Source organism: Cyprinus carpio, chromosome B5, assembly GCF_018340385.1.
Source record: "Cyprinus carpio isolate SPL01 chromosome B5, ASM1834038v1, whole genome shotgun sequence".
NCBI classification, from domain to species: domain Eukaryota; kingdom Metazoa; phylum Chordata; class Actinopteri; order Cypriniformes; family Cyprinidae; genus Cyprinus; species Cyprinus carpio.
Genome location: NC_056601.1, coordinates 10,514,339 through 10,533,558, shown reverse-complemented (window position 1 = coordinate 10,533,558; position 19,220 = coordinate 10,514,339). Strand labels below are relative to the sequence as shown.

General features: G+C 35.6%; 2 protein-coding genes across 6 annotated transcripts; one reads left to right on the top strand and one right to left on the bottom strand.

Moving 5' to 3' along the window:
• The first annotated feature begins 835 nt into the window (after positions 1-835).
• LOC109067062 (beta-hexosaminidase subunit beta-like) lies at positions 836-8,877 on the top strand. Of its 5 annotated transcripts, none has more exons than XM_042724247.1 (15): positions 838-1,145; positions 1,315-1,463; positions 1,774-1,839; positions 2,416-2,462; positions 2,561-2,671; positions 3,095-3,196; positions 3,494-3,499; positions 3,704-3,836; positions 4,142-4,322; positions 4,622-4,708; positions 4,865-4,937; positions 6,990-7,167; positions 7,836-7,926; positions 8,090-8,194; positions 8,565-8,877. In XM_042724247.1, the coding sequence occupies exons 1-15, from the start codon at positions 904-906 to the stop codon at positions 8,626-8,628; spliced, it is 1,635 nt and encodes a 544-aa protein (XP_042580181.1). In that variant the 5' UTR covers positions 838-903; the 3' UTR covers positions 8,629-8,877. The 5 variants fall into 5 exon arrangements, 4 of the variants coding, with proteins under 4 accessions (XP_042580181.1, XP_042580183.1, XP_042580184.1 ...); XM_042724249.1 differs by lacking the exon at positions 6,990-7,167 and adding an exon at positions 5,313-5,487 and having other exon boundaries at positions 840-1,145; XR_006154854.1 differs by lacking the exons at positions 8,090-8,194; positions 8,565-8,877 and adding an exon at positions 5,313-5,487 and having other exon boundaries at positions 836-1,145.
• Positions 8,869-17,086, bottom strand: gfm2 (GTP dependent ribosome recycling factor mitochondrial 2). Its single transcript, XM_042724246.1, has 20 exons — positions 16,748-17,086; positions 16,443-16,512; positions 16,304-16,349; positions 16,107-16,204; positions 15,522-15,647; positions 14,302-14,390; positions 14,048-14,136; positions 13,849-13,909; positions 13,586-13,771; positions 13,321-13,401; positions 13,099-13,247; positions 12,861-13,001; positions 11,883-11,982; positions 11,300-11,489; positions 11,145-11,221; positions 10,716-10,854; positions 9,998-10,177; positions 9,745-9,860; positions 9,478-9,660; positions 8,869-9,285 (listed from the first exon to the last, which is right to left on the bottom strand). Exons 1-20 carry the CDS (start codon positions 16,781-16,783, stop codon positions 9,157-9,159), a joined length of 2,286 nt encoding a protein of 761 aa, XP_042580180.1. The 5' UTR covers positions 16,784-17,086; the 3' UTR covers positions 8,869-9,156.
• Positions 17,087-19,220: the final 2,134 nt, after the last annotated feature.

Here is a 19,220-nt window from a genome sequence, read left to right as displayed (position 1 = left end):
AAGTGGCTCGGGGAACAAAACATCAAAATTTTGGGTCCATGGCCAGGAAAATCCCCAGACCTCTATCCCCTTGAGAACTTGTGGTCAATCCTCAAGAGGCGGGTGGACAAACAAAACCCCACAAATTCTGACAAACTCCAAGCATTGATTATGCATGAATGGGCTGCCATCAGTCAGGATGTGGCGCAGAAGTTGATTGACAGCATGCCAGGGCGAATTGCAGAGGTCTTGAAATGAAGGGCCAACACTGCAAATACTAAGTCTTTGCATAAACTTATTGTAATTGTCAATAAAAGCCTTTAACACTTATGAATTCTTGTCATTATACTTCAGTATACCATAGTAACATCTGACAAAAAGATCTAAAAACACTGTAGCAGCAGACTGTGAAAATTAATATTTGTCTCATTCTCAAAACTTTTGGCCACAGCTGTACATTATCTATTTGTGCAGAAAAAATCTTGAACCTCATTTTCTTTCTATCGTAATTTTACATTAGAAAAGAATATATCATATATCATAATATATCATATCTAGTTGTTCAGAACAACAACAAATATTGCTCTACAAAAAGTAGTTAAGTACACAGTAGGCCACTATTAATTACATTATAAGTACTGAAACCTGAAACAATTGTTTAGCTCATATCGTTTCGTTTGCCTGGGCCATTTGTTTGCAAGTTTAGCCTACATCTAAGAACTGACCTTCTTCATTGTTCTCGGCACAAATTAGCAGATAAAGGGATGAGGTTTGATAATAATAATCTGTGAAACTCCCAGGGGGTGTGGCGGCTTGGTAGGTCTCATGACTTGGGTTGAGGTAAACGCCGCCCCTGAGCTCATCCACACTCCTCCGTTCAGATTGAAGCAGAAGTCAGCTGACCGCACAGCGCTCAACACAGACATGTACTGCCTGCTCAAATGTGCGCCGCTGATTTTGGCGGTAGCCGTCTGCCATGGCTGGCTCTTCGGCGACTTTGTGGGAAAACAGAAGGAGCTGGATGAAATCTCTCTCTGGCCGCTACCGCAGAAATTTCAGTCGTCCGCCGTCGCTTTTAAACTCAGCCCCGCCAGCTTTCAGATCGTCCACGCGAAACAGTCCTCCGCCGGACCGAGCTGCAGCATACTCGTGAATGCGTTTCGCAGGTAACTTAACCGTACAATACCTTATTCATATTTGTGCAGATATTGTTTTATAAAAGATGCTAATGTTTCGCTTTAACAGGAAGTGTGTTACAGTGTGTTACAGTATGATTCATAAGCGCTGTGTGCTCCGTGCCAAATATACAGCATTGTCTTCAACTGACCTTTGCAGATATTTTGAATACATGTTTGGTGACCTGAAGAAGCACGAGAAAAGCCGAAAGAAAGTGTATGATTCAGATCTCGCGGAGCTTCAGGTATGGATCACATCAGCTGATCCGGAGTGCGACGGTTACCCGAGTCTGCAAACCGACGAGTCATGTGAGCTCTTTTCCCTTCCGCTTCTGTGATCCTCAATGATCTCTAATCCAATGAACGATCGGCAAATCCAATAACTGACATCTGCCTCTCGGAGGTGTAATCGGGTTAACATATTAACGTGATCCTAGATCTCTTTTTAGATGTAGTAACATTTGACTCATGCAAAGTAATTTATAAACGCCTTTCTGCTTAATATTAAATGGAAACTGCATTATAAAAGTCAGATGTGTTGAGATTAAACTCAGATCAGCTGTGTGGTGAATATTGTGGTTGTCTGTGAATTGTGTAAAGTTTTGTTCTCTTTGTGTAGATGAGCTGTCAGTTGATGAACCCTCTGCTGTGCTGAAAGCTGCTAATGTATGGGGAGCTTTGCGAGGTAAGCGAAACTCTACAATGGAGTTCTACAGTAAAGGCCGTAAACAAGCCTACATTTATATTTCCCTTTTGAACATACACACTACCATCAAAAGGTCTGTGGTCAGTCTTTTATGTTGTTAAGAATAAATTAATACTTTTTTTCAGTAGGGACACAATAAACTGGTCAAAAGTGACAGTAAACATTTAAATTGTCACAAATAATATATTTCTATTCATCAATGAATTGTAAAAAAAAATCGCACAACTGTTTCAGCATTGGTAGTAATAAGAAATATTTCTACAGCATGAAATTCAGCTTTGCCATCACAGGAAATTACATTTTAAAATATACTAAAATTGTTGTTATTTTAAATTACAACAGCATTTCTCAATATTACTGTTTTTACTGTATTAGCTCGTTTCCAGTCCTGTCAGTGGTATATTCCTTTCTTAAGAATGTTAAGTGTTGTTTTAAAGCCACGTTTTGCATAATCCTGCCCTAAGAGAAGAGATTGCAGTATTTATTATGTCTATGTTTTATCTTAATTTATGATTTCATCAACGTGTAACTTCCTCATATGTTTATTGTTGTAAGGACTGGAAACATTCAGCCAGCTGGTCTATAGGGACGACTATGGAGCCGTAAGTTTGAAGTAGACCATTACTTATTGGATTGATGTTTTTCATTAGAGCTTTAAATATTGATAAATTCCATCAACCTTTTTTGGTCTTCTCAACAGAACAACATCAATAAGACAGACATCTCAGATTTCCCACGGTTTGCCCATCGAGGGATCCTTCTGGACTCGTCTCGACACTTCCTGCCACTCAAAGTCATTTTGGCCAATTTGGTGAGCTAAAATCATTTGCTTTACAATGAAAGGCTTTACTTAAACACATGCATGGGTCTAGAGTTGCATTTTTTTATTAGAAAAATAGGCCATCATTAATTGATGAGTTTTTCATCAATTTCCTCATTAGAAGACTTATGTCAGCTAAATAGCTCAAGGAAGTTATTTCACTTATGAGACTGGAAAGTCAAGTTTTTAACGTTTGTACATGACAGTAATCACAAGACAAGATGATGCTTATCACAAGGTTTTTCTGGAAAAAATTGCGGTCAGTGAACAGTAGTTTTGACCTAGAATTAAATGCGAGTGAGTCACATGTTCATATTAGTGGACATATGTGCAAGGACCTTCCAAGGTTTTTTGTTGGTTTTGAAATGCTTCTCATCCCACAGTGTTAAGTAATAAAATGTCTCATTTTCACAGGAAGCTATGGCGATGAACAAGTTTAATGTATTTCACTGGCACATTGTGGACGATCCATCATTTCCTTATATGAGCCGTACCTTCCCTGACTTAAGCCAGAAGGTGAGTATATGATGTACTTGACTTTGTTTTAGATTTAAGCTCGACTGCCTCACACTGATTAAACACATCTCTATTCAGAACATGAGAAATATTTTAGATTTTAAAAAGGTTGTTAGTGGATATTATTTATCACTAAAGGGTGATGGCCAACATCATGTAAATAGGAGACCACAACTATGCGTATCAAGCTATTGTATTGTTACACTGCAACAAATTCCAGATTTTTTGAAAGCCTTTAAAAAAAGATATGCCATGCTTTTAAAAACAGTTCTTTTTGTGTATTTGCTGCATTGGAAGCGAAAGGTAAGGAATAAATATTTATCACAAAATGATGATAGTGCTGTAAGACACGTCAGTTCCAGTGTCATTTCCTTTAGTGTAGAAATTTCTCCTCTAATCGAAAATATTAGGTTGTAGAACTCAACTGCCACTGCTGAAATCTAACTGGTAAAGTGTTCGTCTTTGTGTAATGATCATGTTTTCCCTATTTTTTTTTGTGATTGACAGGGAGCCTATCACCCATTCACACATGTGTACACTCCATCTGACGTGAAGATGGTCATCGAGTTTGCCCGCATGAGGGGGATCCGAGTCATCCCTGAGTTTGACACCCCAGGACACACACAGTCATGGGGCAATGGTCAGTTGGTGGACTTGATACAAGAGTTTTTTACAGATTGTTTTGCTTAGTTATGTTTAGGGCTGGAATAACACTGCACAACTATTAAAATGTGAACAGAAAGCATTGACTTTTAAGTCGAAACAAACGCAGAGCTAACTCGCAAAGAAACATGCCTTATTGCTAGGAGATGCATGATGAATGTAAACAAGTCATATAGTGTGTTCCAGCCTTAAGTCGTGTTTTATTGGTTTCAGTAGTTCACATTTAAACTGCACTTACTGATGAATATGACAACACGTTTTCTCTGTCGCTCTTTCTCTTAGGCATAAAGGGTCTACTAACACCTTGTTACAGTGGCTCTAGTCCTTCAGGAACATTTGGGCCAGTGAACCCCATCTTAAACTCCTCTTATGACTTCATGACACAGTTTTTTAAAGAGATTAGCACCGTCTTCCCTGATGCCTACATTCACCTGGGGGGAGACGAGGTTGACTTCAGTTGCTGGTAAGAAAACAGGAGCTTCTTACTCAATCGTCAATTATTAAACTACATTGTTTATCTGAATAATGTAATGCCAATAATCTTACCTTATATAACATTCTTTTCTTTTATCAAATTTGTTTATTAAAAGAAATAACTTTAACTATCACACGGGACCTTGAGTGTTAAACAGAATGAAAAAAAAAACACATAGCCTAATATGTAAGGGCATGTATTGTTTCTCTTTTTCTATTTGATTTACTTTGTGTTGATCGCTGTTATTGTTAAAGGCCATGCTTACATTCAACTTATTGTTTCTGTAGGAAGTCTAATCCTGATATTCAGAAGTTTATGGTGCAGCAGGGCTTTGGCACAGACTACAGCAAACTGGAGTCTTTCTACATTCAAAGGTAAGAGCTTCACTATAGTCAGGAATACATTGTGGTCTTGTAGTCTAAATTATAGATGATTATGATGTTTTTTTTTCTCAGAAGAATGTAATTGTAAATGAAAATATGTATCAAAACACATTCTAACATTATGTATTATTCATTTTTGGAAAACAGATTGCTTGATATTGTGGCTGCAACCAAGAAAGGTTACATGGTGTGGCAGGAAGTGTTTGATAATGGGGTGAAGGTAAGGCTCATCTCTTCTGTGCTGATGGGCTCGTCCTGTTGGGATGTAATGTAAATCCATAAATGTTATATCACAGTCTTCGTTACTTTAACCACCTTTAATAAACAAATTAAGACAGATTCTTGCAGGTCTAAAATGTTCTGTGACTTCAAATCAAAACCTAATCTACTTTTCTTTAACCTTCTTAATCACAAATAGCTTGACTTGCACGCTCGCCTTTTCACAAGCCACTGCTAACATATCACTAAATTGCTGTTTTTAACTGCTTGCATGTAGATGTATGATTGCCCATAATGATATAACGACCCCCCCCCAGCAGAAGAAAAAAAAAAAAACATTGATTAGGGCACATAATGTGCTTTATGCATGTTCCAGCTGAAGGATGACACTGTGGTGGAGGTGTGGATTGGGAACAAGATGGAGGAGGAGCTACAGAATGTGACTGGGGCAGGATTTACAACCATTCTTTCTGCCCCTTGGTACCTGGACTACATTAGCTATGGACAGGACTGGCAACGCTACTACAAAGTTGAGCCACTCAATTTCCCTGGTCAGTTTTTCCTGTCCAACTCTTAATTTTGTTAATTTTAGCACCACTAGTTTACTAATCTACTCTAGTTATTGAGTTTAACACATGTATTGACCATTAAATTATGTGTGATAGTTTTGACATGTCATGTTGGCAACTTATGGTTAAGAAAGTGAGTTCAGATTTTTAATTAAATATGGTTATTAGTAACCTTTTCAATCACTCTACCTTTAATTACATTTCAACCTGTTTCTTGCCCTGAAAATAGCCATGGACAAGTTTACATGGTGTTGAATCCCAAACAAGCTTGGGGTTGAGGCTTTGGTCTGTGTAGAGATGGTTCATTGAGAAACACCTGCATTTTAAAAGAGGACAAATGCGCTCGTCATCGACCGTATATTAATTATATAGAATTTCCTGTCATTTTTTGCGTTATTGTAGTGTATAGTTGTGATCCGCTCAGTCTGGCTCTGGCTCTTGGTTTTGCTTGTCACTAGTACGTTGTCATGTCTACGTAATGTCAGAATGTTTGGCCACTCCTGATCAACTCTGAGCTCCTGCCACATCTCGAGGTCAGTTGTTGTAGACACTCAAACCACATATTCCTGAATGCTTTGGAAAGCTTGCATTCCATCATGTGTCACTCTAAATACACTACCGTTCAAAAGTTTGGATCTGGTAAGAGTTTTAAAAAATTATTTTGAAAGAAGTCTCTCCAAGGCTGTTTATTTGGTCAAAAATACAGTAAATGCAGCAATATTGTTAAATGTCATGATCATTCAGAAGTCTTTGAATAATTTTTTTTACTTTTTATTTGACAACATAAATATCTTTACTGTCACTTTTGACCTTAATAAAATCTTAGTGACCCCAAACTTTTGAATAGTAGGGTATGCTTTGCCATAATTCCTCCTCCATCTTGCTTCAGTCTTGTTAAATGAATATTACTACTAAAAAGTAACATTTTCTACCCCGTTCTTCATAAATGCTACTGTTCACTTTTATTTCTAGAATAATAGTTAACTGTTGTCAGGTTTTGAGGTCATTAACTAATGATCTAATGAGAAAGCAGACATGTTGAGTCACTGAGCATCTGACCTTCCAGGAAAATATGACACTAGATGGATATATTTCTTTGGACTACATTCAAGATCTAACGTATTACAATTTTTGATGTAGTGTTGACATTTTTAACCTATTATTTATAACTTATTATTAAGAATATTGATTGCATTATAATGGGATGTGTCAATAATAATTTTTTTTTACACCTGAATTTATGACAAACATCATACATCTATATTTTTCGTCACTTTAAAATGAACCATGTTCAGTTCTTTCATGATGACTACTTGCAACTAGATCTGCATAAATGTGCAAAGTAAAGTAAAATGTGACAAAGTAAATGTGAACGAAGCATGAAAAGCCTCACAGAGACCTTAAATGGAGTCCAGAGGGATTTATCCACGTTGACGTGTGTTCGTTTGTGTGTTCTACATGCGTCTGTATGTGTACACATGTAGCTGAAAGCCGACACACAGATCCATGTGTGGAAAGAAAGGCCGCAGTACCAGGATGAGATGGCGAAGGTAACAGCGGCTGGTTTCAATGCTCTGCTCTCCACACCCTGGTACCTCAACCGCATCAGCTACGGCCAAGACTGGGTCAACATTTACAAAGCCGACCCCCAGAATTTCACTGGTGTGTGTGTCATTCACAGATAAAGTCTATGGGCCTCTGTTTCTGTTTGACTTGTTGTGTTTCTCCCAAATTTGCACAAAATCTCAAGGCGTACAGTAAAAAACTGACTGATAAGTAACTTAAACAGCACTGATTATACAATACATGATTTTCAGACCTATGTTGGAGTTGAGAAGTCTGTTATTGGATGAATCTGGGTAATTGTCTTGTTTACTGTAACCAAGGTTGGTACAAATAGTTTTAGGTTCTGAAGGTCAGCTACACTGATTCAAAGGCAACATGTTTAAATGATAAATGTGGCATTAGATTGTACAGTGTCATTTACGCCAGATTTTCTCATATCCTTAAATCAATGAGGATCTTTTTTTTTTCTTCAGTCCAAAGCTCTGTCATAGCAATGGCATTGTTAGGAACACGTTGTCATTTGGATATGCAAATAAACATGCTTGTCATGTGACCATGGCACTTTGGACAGACTGACAGTTATGAGTCTATTCAGTCACCACCCAGTTTAAATGGTATGCTTTGTCTGCAAGTATTCAGGTGTTTGACACAAAGATCAGACTCAAACAGGATCAACTCTTTACTTTGAGGGACAGCTTTTTGTGCAATGTTAAATAATTTTTTTTTGCTGTTGTTTATAACTTGTGATTGATAATTTACCACAGGCACAGATGCACAGAAGAAGCTGGTGATTGGTGGAGAGGCTTGTCTTTGGGGAGAGTATGTGGATGCTACCAACCTCACTCCTCGACTCTGGTATGATATATTACTCAACAGTACCATCTCCTGTCTTGTAATATGTAAAACATAAAAGCTAAAGTTAGGAGTTAGTGCCAAAACTGGAACCAAACCTAGTATTTATTTAGAATTATGTAAATTATGCTTTTTTTGTTTTGTTTGTTTGCATATGCCATTGTAGGCCAAGAGCCAGTGCTGTTGCTGAGAGGTTATGGAGTGATAAAAGTGTGACAGACGTGGGTAATGCCTATAAACGTCTGGTCCAGCATCGCTGCCGCATGGTCAAGTGAGTTAAAATATGACAGTGGCAAATTCATTAATGCAATCTACAAGTTATTATTTAATTTATCAATAATACAACATGCAGTTCCATTGATCTATTTAATTCTTCAATTTTATGTGTAAGAATCAAATTGCTTAGCAGTGGAGTGGCCTCACTAATCTCTGATGTCCTTGATTTTTGTTTATTTATAGTTTAAATTATTACAATATTATTTATTTCTAATTATTTTTTAAGGCTGTCTGTTTTGGGTCGATTGGGAAAATTTAAAAAAATGTAAAACATTCTGTACAGTCTTTGTACAAAAAAAAATTGCACAGGCATATTTTTGCATGTTTCACTGGTGAAAGTGAGATTTTCTTCTCTTCCCCATCAGGAGAGGCATACCTGCAGAACCTCTATTTGTTGGCCACTGCCGTCAGGAGTACATGGGGCTATGAAATTCAACATTAAGTTCACAGTAGACAATTAAAGGGAATAAAAGGACAACACTTCTTAAAAGATAAAACCATGTTAACCATTCCAGTAACTATGATTTGCTGTTCTATGCACTGAGCCAGTTATTGACAGAACTTGATGTTTTTTATTATTAAATGGACAGTTCTGGATTTCCTCTGTAGGCTTAAATTTTATTAAACTGTAATTACTATTCTTGTGAATAAATTTGAATGAATTTGAAGTTTTTGAAATGAGGTCTGCTTTTTAATTATTTCCCAAGTAAATATTTTTTTAAAAAATGTATGCATTGTTCTTTTAAAATGATTGGTATATTTTATATACATGTACACACAAACACCAGTAAGTGTTTTTTACTTTACACTCTTCTCTCCATCAGAGAAAAAAATCCAATTAGGTCTCTGGATGTGGGCTGAGCAGTAGCTCCACTGGTTTCAATGGGTCTACGGTGTACTTAAGCTTTCCATGCTTTTGGGAAACACAGCCCAGTTCAGTTGGTGAAAGTTCATGTTTTAAGCCAGTCCAGCCATCTTGTTGAGCAGTATATTCTGCTCCTGAGTGTTCATAGGCTCATAGCTGGAAAGCTCCAGAGAAAAAGTAGCATTCCCAGAGGTCAAAGTGCGCAGAACGGTTGAGTAGCCCTTGAAGCAAATAAATAAATATAAAAATCGTTTCAGCATAGTTCACTTGTTATGGTGTATAGTAATCACGAGGTGAGTTACATTTTATTGGCATTATTATACATAGAGATTAACTTGCAGTAAATTGTGCTGACACGTAATATTTATCAATAATAATATATATCATTGTAATATTTTTAATAAAAGACTCACCATCATCTCAGCCAAAGGTACTTTAGCCAGCAAAACCTTGTTTTCCTGTCGACTTTGGATGTCGCATATAATACCGCGTCGCTGGGCGAGATCTGCAAGCACAGGACTCAGATACTCTTCGCCTACAGTCACTTCCAGAGCCATCACCGGCTCCAAAACCTGCCCCCCAGCCAGCTTCAAAGCCTGAACCAGAAGGACATAAACTCAATTGTTATGGCATTATTTGAAAGTGATTGTGGGAAAAGGCACGGGACAGTGTTTGAGTACCTTGAGCATGCAGCGGGACACGCAGGCTGACACCATGGCTGCAGAAGTGCCTGGCTCCAAACTTACATGCTGGATAACAGTCTTTACTCCCTCTACTGGAAAACCCAGCACAGGACCTGGGAAGGGAGTTGGTTTAACAACTGCATATGGCTGACAAAGACATTAGATTTATAGACTGCAATACTGTACCAGGAAGATATAAATGTGATCAATGATTCAGGCATACAAGCTTTAAAGCATCCATTTCTGTTACCTTGGAGGTAGGCGCTCTGAACTCCATTTTCCACAGCTTGTCTGACAACAGCAGGAAGTTGAGTTTTTACTTCCTCCTCAAAAGTCACGTCACAGGAAATGCTAGACTCCATCAGAGCATGGACGGCAAGCTCCACGGTAACAACATGCCTCTTTTCTCCAAGAGTACGATCTAATGTGTCTGAAATGATCATACGCATCATACTGAAATTTACAAATACTTATCTACTCAGAATAAATACTGTATTATTTGATATTATAATCCATTTTACATGTATACCATTAAAGTTTGTTCTGTTTAGAACTATAGGCATGTTAGTTTCTTCCTATTTTAAGTTTATATATATATATATATATATATATATATATATATATATATATATATATATATATATATATATATATATATATATATATATATAAATAAAGCATTAAAACATCCTACACTCTTGAACCTACATTAAATCAGGGCATGTGACAAGTCATACATGTCTTCTTTTTCATTTTATTGTTTTATGCCTATATATATATATATTTTTTTTTTACCATGGACAAAGTCCATTGTAACCATAAGTCGCACTGGACCATAAAACAGTAAAGCAGACAAACAAAACAGATGACCTGTCATTGGGAAATAGTGCTGATGTTTCATCACAAACAAAGTAATATGATTTTTACATACATATAAAAAACAAAGGTGGAGCTAGCACTAGCCTCACCTGTGGCAGTTGCTGATTGGAGGATGGTCTCTCTGTAGGCCACCTGCAAGGGTCCTAGGTGAGTTTCGATGTTGTACTCTCTCTTAATACGGTCATGGATGATCTCAATGTGCAGCTCTCCCATGCCACACAGTATCGTCTGTGCATGAATAAGTGAAAAATACATTGTAGAACAGAAGCACTCCTCTCCTCAACACAAGATTCAAGGGTATGTGATGTTCGCAGCACAAATGGTGCAGGATCAGTTACGTGTCACAATGTAATATTTGTGTAAAACTTTTTTTCTGAGCACTGAGGTTGTTTGAACAAGTAAATAAGTACTTAATATGAAAATATGTACATGCCTATGCAAGCACTAATAAACAAGATGCAACGTCTAATAGACAAAACACTTTCAAAAATGAAATACTTTGTAAATGACTCCTTTACCTGTCCAGAATCAGGGTCTATTCTGACTTTCAGACTGGGGTCTTCTCTTTGCAGGCAGTTGAGCGCATGCTCCAGATCTGTTTAACAAACCCCAGTGAGATTTCAATCCTTCCACCTGCTGCAGCCTATTTGGAAACTGTTCACAATGTTCTTACCTGCTTGTTTGGCCAGAGTAGGAGGTTCAATGGAGCAGAAGAACACAGGCTCAGGGACCTCCACCCCTGCAAGAACCAGACTGCTGCTCTCCCTTTGTGAGCTACTCTTGCTCTCTGCTTCCTGCTGAGCCCGCCGCACCGCAGCTGCAGCAGAGGCTTTGGAGGAGACGATGGTGTCTCCTGTCACAGTCTGATTTGAAACAAACAACATGACAGAACATATTATTTTCTAAAGATGTGTAATGCATCAGATGAAGACTCCAGACCTATAAGCCAGCAAGAAAAAGCATCTTTATGACGGTGCTGATAGCCTCAAGGGTCTCCCTCTTTGCTTCCTCAGTTCTAAACTGCCCTACTGTAATACAGGCAAAAAAATGCCAAAAATATATCTTTAAAAAAAAGCATCTTCAGTCTATAAGAGGGATACCACTAATGGTAACTGCTATTTCTGTTTTAAATTACAAGACTAATTGAATACTATGTTACTTTGAAGGATGTTGCAAGAGTATTTTCCTCTCAAAGCAGTTCAAACAATCATGTAAACTACACATAGTTTTCTTTATCCCATAAAAGTTGAGTTTACCTGTTTGAGTCCAACTGTGAGCACAATGTTTCCTGCAGATAAAGAAGGAATTTCTATATGCTGATCGGCAAAAGGCAAGAGAAGTCGACTCATTCTTTCCCTGGAGCAACAAAAACACAAAACATTGTTCTTCATGGTAGAGCTTAAAATAAAATAAATCTTGAGTCAAAATAAAAAAGTAAAAAAAAACAATAGTTCTTAATGTAACACTAGGGCTGTCACGATATATCCGATTTTTCACTACATGATTATTGTGGTCACAAAATTTTAATCAAATTCACCTTTATTTATTTGTTCCTTGTTTGACTGATGAGTCACACCATTGTATACAAAAAGAACAACTACACTAAACAGACTAAAATGCCAACCGCTTATAGTTTAGTACAGCATCAAAGTACGATTTATGAGAATAACAACATATTTTTATGTTTTAAATAACTGATTCATATCACAGAATGAGACATAAATTATATTATTTTATTATATTCTAAGGCTATGTCGATTAACATTACCTTAGAAGCACATATCCTTATTAAAATACCTGAGATGGATTGTGCGAGAGCACCCTCTGAGGTCGAGTATGAATGAAACAAATTACATGTGAGAGTTTAGCGCTCCCTAAAGGCACTGGATTAATATGTGTCCTATTCATTTTTAAATATCACCAATACTGGGTTTTGGCAATACTCCTAATTAAAACTACAATGGCATTACATTATTTAAATGTCACGATTATCGTCAATACCTGTATATAGTGACACCCCTACACCATAGTAATAGCCTTTATTTTTGAGTGTGTGTGTGTGTGTGTGTGTTGTGTTTTCCACAACAAATGAAAGACCAAAAGTAAAAAGATGCAGAATTAACAAAAATACATAAGTCATTTCTTTTTTAAGAGAACTATGAAAATCTGGCATTGGACTCATTGGATGTCATTATAACTGCATACAAGTCTGAAATCAAAAAGAATAAACCTACGTTCCGTTCCTGTTGATGTTGTACACTGCTGACTGAGCCTTCATGCTTCCTGAATAGATCCTAACAAACACGAGAGGACCCCTCTGTTTGTCATGGACCACTTTGAATGCCAACGCACAGAGATCATCCTTATACCAGCGTCTGGACAGACAACAACACATATACATTTAATCAGAACATGATTTATTCTCCTTTAGCAAAATGAGTTGATGAGGGGGCTGAGGAATGGTGCACTCACACTAGGTCATGGTTCCTCTCATTGGGGGCAGGAAGGTAAGCAGTAATGGCATCCAGCAGAGGTTGAACCCCTTTATTTTTCAGAGAGCTTCCACACAACACAGGCACCCCCTTACGAGCTAATGTCACTTTTCTCAGTGCCTCCTGCAACTGGATATTCGATTTCAATTCTGTTTAAAAAAGAAACATGGAGCACATGTATAGAGAAACTGTATATTCTTACCTTCCCAGCAGGCACTGCATCAAAGCTTTCACTGTACTGTCCCAGCAGCAGCTCCGCAAAATCATCATCTAGATCTGCTACCTGTCCAGTTCACACAAAAAAAGATCAGCCAAACATTAAAATTGTGTCATTATGAGCCATATCATTCTAAACCTCTTTTTGTTGAACTGTCCTTTTAAGAACCTTCTGTACCTCAGGATTTGGCAAATTACAATACATGTATCAGTATTTATTCTATTGTTTAAAATTTTTTGTTTTGTTTCACCTGTTCTATCAAGGTGGCCCTGGCCTCACTGACAGCCTGGAGCACATCTGGGTCATCTGAGGGCTGAAGGGCGCTGGTCTCAAAAGCATGACCATCATATGTCAGTGAGCTCCCCTGCCATGTCATTTTCTGCCTAGTGATCAAGTCCACCAATCCGGTGAAGCTCTTCCCTGAGCCAATGGGGATCTGGAAAAAATACCAAATATCCAGAAGGAATCTTTTCATTGGTAATAGTAGTTGGTTACTATGGTTAAAAAGGTTACCTGAAGGAGAATAGGGTTGGCCTTTAGTTTAGTCTTTATGCTGTCTAAAGAGTACCTCAGGCTAGAAGAAATTAGAGGGAACTGCAGTCATTCATTTAGATCAATACAACATGCCACTTTTCAGACAATGTGTTAATAGATCCTCTAAATTTAAACATGAGATTCTGAGAAATAGGCAAAAAATGTTTATATGTAAAACCTAGCTGCAGGCTTGTCCATCTTGTTTAGGAAACACACACATGGGATTTTATGTTTTTCTGCCTGCCGCCACACAGTCATGGTTTGAGCCTGAAATTCATGTAAAAAAAACAACAACAAAAAAATATATTAAAAAATATATTATGTACAGAAAATATTTTGCCATTACAGTTAATTGAATTACTAATTCAAATACATTAATAATTTATTTATACTATGATTTATTATTTTGACTACAAATAACTTCTGGCAAACCTCTACTCCAGCAGAAGCATCAAACACAGCAACTGCTCCATCTAACACTCGTAAAGCTCTCTCAACCTCCAGAGTAAAATCAACATGACCTGAGAAAGAAAGATCATTCATATTGACTTACTGCATTTAAATATATATTTACTTTAAAAAAAAATTCTTAAGATTATTTTTCTTCTCCTTTTACTTGCCATAATTAAAAAAAAAATACTTAATATCATTTATTTTTATATATTAGAAATTAAGTCTTTACTCTTATTTATTGGAAAGCATACAAGACTTCTTTACAAAATATTGAAAATAATAATTTATATATATATATATATATATAAAAAGAAAAAAAGTAATATTTTGAAATGTTTTTACAATTAAAATATAATTTATTCCTGTGATGCAAAGCTGAATTTTCAGTATCATTTCTCCAGTCTTCAGTGTCACACTTGATCCTTCAGAAATCATTCTAACATGCTAATTCATAATCAATGATGGAAACAGTTGTGCTCCTTAATTTTTATTTTTTATTTTATTTTTGTAACCTGAGACACTTTTGTTAGGATTTTTTGATAAATAAAAAGTTAAAAAGTACAGCATTTATTTAAAACATAAATCTTTTGTAACAATAATACACATTACTGTTCAAATGTTTGGGGTCAGTAAATTTTTTTCTTTCTTTTTTTTTAAAAAAGAAATTAATACTTTGTGCTAAATTGATACAAAGTGATAGTAAAGACTTATATTGTTACAAAAGTTTTATATTTTAAATAAATGCTGTTCTTTTTTACTTTTTATTCATCAAAAAATCCTGACAAAAGTGTCACAGGTTCCAAAAAAATATTAAGCAGCACAACTGTTTCCATCATTGATTATAAATTAGCATGTTAGAATGATTTCTGAAGGATCAAGTGTGACATTGAAGACTGGAGTAATGATACTGAAAATTCAGCTTTTATCACAGGAATAAATTATATTTTAAAATACATTCACACAGAAAACAGTTATTTTAAATTGTAAAAACATTTCAAAATATTACTTTTTTTTCTGTATATATTATATATATATATATATATATATATATATATATATATATATATATATATATATATATATATATATATATATATTATATTTACACACACACACTGTATTTATTGTACCAACCCCAAACTTTTGCACTGTGTGTCCCTTGCCCTGCACTGAATACAACACTGTGTGGACACGTGTACCTGGCGTGTCTATGAGGTTAATCCTGTGATCCTTCCAGTCAAAGGTAACAGCAGCTGACTGGATGGTGATTCCTCTCTCCCTCTCCTGATCCATGTAATCAGTTACAGTGTCACCGTCATCCACATCTAAACAAGACCAATCACAAAGACATTTATATCATATAAAACAAATACACATATTTATTAAAGGATGTGCATTAAACAACTTAAACATGTTATTTTAGTATTATTTATATACCATGATAGTATTTATTAATATTTTGAATAAGCCTTTTTTTTAGATTTATTTTAAGTTTTCATTTTAATTCAAATTTTAGTGAATGTGCCATTTTCATTATATTTGTTAAAAAATTTCTATTTAGCATTACTTTTTATTTGAGATTTATTTACATTAGTACTTCAATTTAAAATTAGTTTATTTCAGTTTACTGTTTTTAAATGTAAGTTTTTCATAATATTACATTCTTATTTAATACTTATATAATTAATGTTATCATAATTATTTCAAATTATTCAGCTTTTTTGTTTTTCAATTAACGATAGTCAGATATTCTTTGTCAACTTTCTTTCTAAAGGTCACCTCACCTCCGAAAGCCCGTGTGTAGCCAGAGAAGTACAGCATTCTCTCTGTTGTAGTGGTCTTCCCTGCATCTATATGCGCCATGATACCTATGTTACGAATTCTGACCAAGAACATAACAGAAACATTTGGTATTAATAGACCATTATTCTTACAGGCTCTAAAAGATGTTGTAAAAAGATGCTCACAAGTCATATCTTACTTTGAGATGTCAGGGTTGACCACTGCTCTAAGTGATTTCACCTCATCTGAAGGAGAAAAAAAAAGTTGTGAACAGTAAGACAATAGTCTAAAATTACAAAACACGCAGAACTCTGTAACTATTCTCTATTGTCCTTTACCTCGATAAAAACTGTAATTTCTCCTCCAAGAGCACGTCTGTGAGGATCTGGTCATCAGGTGTCTGATGCTCTGAAAGGGAATGAATGATGCAGTTAATGCTGTTAAACACTCATTTAAGTGTATGAGATGATGTTTAAATAGATCCAGCACCTTTTTAAAACAGTGGTCGCTTTAAACAAGGATTTACTGTTGTAACCATGGCATTTTGGCGGAAAGTATAATTAAATTACTCTGTAAATTACAGTCAATGACAAATACCTATAGATCTGATGCAATAAAGACAATAGGGACAGCACAAACTTACCCATCGGAGGATGGGGAACGGTACATTCAGATGCATTTTAAGACGGAAAGTTTGATTAAAGGGTTAAAGCTTCAGTTGTACAGTATGACACATGACTGCAGTGCTTGCTCAAAGTCACGCTGAGATCAGACTGGACATTAAATTCATCGTAACGCTTGCACGGATGGGTCGAATCTCAGTGACGACACGATAAAGCAAAACACATCTAAAACAAACTCGTATCGTTTCCCACTGGCAACATGTTAAACACGGTAAACTGGTAGCTGTCAAAGCCTTTTAGAATCGTTACAGTCGACGACAGTTTGTGAACGCACACGTTTTGGTGCCTCTGTAAATAAGTCCGACAGAAACATGAATGAACTGTAAGGTATTCCGGGGCTAACCAGACGAATAAAAAAGTTACTAGTTAAATGTATATACATTTAAAAAGTAGTAAGTCCATAATTAAAGTAACTTCACATTTTATATACTTGTAAAAACCTGTAACTTCATAATTAACGTTTTTGTCTGCGGATTAGTCCCGGAATATTACTGGTCGTTTATATTTCTGTAACGTTATATATTATATGCATATCCCGTGTGTGTGTGTATTATATATATATATATATATATATATATATATATATATATATATATATATATATATATATATATATATATATATATATATATATATATATATATACTGTAAATACATACTGTAATACATTAATACATAATGTGAATCTATAAAAGTTTAAGTACGCCAATAATATAGGTTTTTTTTTTTTTTTTTTTTTTTTTTTTTTTGTGAAAATTTGTTTGTTTGTTTGTTCATTTATTTGGTTAGGGTTCATTTGTCACACGTCATTAAGGAGTGACACCATTTGAGCCCAGTAGGGGGAAACACAGTCCTTCATTACGACTCTCGCACAAACCTTTGCAACTGACCAACGACCTTATATTTCAATACTCTTTGAACTGACTAGCAGTGTAAACAGCACGAACAGCACGCGGAACTTTTTAATCGGTCTGTCCCAGCTCTGTTTGTTATTTCATTGCAAAGGTCAGTGTTACACTGTTTGGTAAATTTAATTTTTGTGTCAGTCCGTGTTGTCCCTCAGGCAGAATGGGGAAAGAGCAGCAGATTACAATGGGCCTTTCTCACATTGCAGTTTTTTTTTCTCCAGCAGCGGAAGTCGTCATAGTTGGGTAAACTTGAAGAGCAGTGAATGTTAGAGTACCACAAATATATATTTTTGAATTCCCATAATTGAGAGACACTGATAATGGCAGTCGGAAGAGAATGTCCAATGTCCCTCCCATAGACGCTGCACCTGCATTAGCGTTAACCGGGTTTTTTTTTTCTTTGTAATTTGATGCAAATGTGATATAATACAAAGAGTTTTATAAATGTACATACATTAAAAGAAAAAAAAATACAAATGTGAAAAACTTGAGAGGATTTACGATGCTGATGACCGTTAAAAGCGTCATCACAGTCTTGTGAAAAGGGTCCATTGACAGAGAGAGACCTGTAGACCTGCCGTTTATGTGGAGGAGGTAACAATTACCTTCTAAAACATTGTTTCAAATATATATATATATATATATATATATATATATATATATATATATATATATATATATATATATATATAAATAAAGCTGTATGAAGAACTGAATTGTGGGTGAGAACAAGGCCACTTCTATTGAAAACTGTAATGCAGAAGTCTAATGAGGAAGTGAACCAGACCACTGAGTCTACACTTACGAAAATATCCTCTTTACTATCATTATTCTGGAAAAGCCCCAATAACAAAACCTTTCTGTAATTAAAAAGGTTTTATTCCTATCTTTCAAGCTTAAAATTGTTTGAAAAATCACGTAACCTACACACACAGCATAAAACAGGGTGTCACAAACAAAACCCTATCGTAATATCTAATTGTGACCATTATCATACCCACAGGGCTCCAGACTAACATTTGAGAGCAGTGGCACCAGTGCCACTAAGTTCTACAGATGGTGACACCAGGAGCAGATTTGGTAGCACTGGGAGTATTAAAATATACATCATTTAATCCTAAAATTACTATTGTTTTGCATTAATAAGTGCACTAACTAATATTACGTTAATTTCTTTATTTTTCTTTTGTTTATTGTTTATACAGATTTGACAGTAAAGCACTAAGCTTGAGTTAAGATGCATACAAAATTTACTTTTATTAACAACAGTAACAGGTGCAAAATCTAATTTTTAAATAGATAATGTATATATTCCACTCTTATTAAATGTACCATTATTCTTCCATGGAACTGACCAACTTCAGTGATTATGTGTGATTTTGTAGCAAATTTAAGAAAAGTTTGTTTTTCAAGGCACTTTGTGACTTTTCTTACTTCATGCACAAATATAAAGTGTAACATTCTGGAAAAATCTGATTTCATGATGATTTGATATTTTATAATAGTGATTTTATAAACATATATA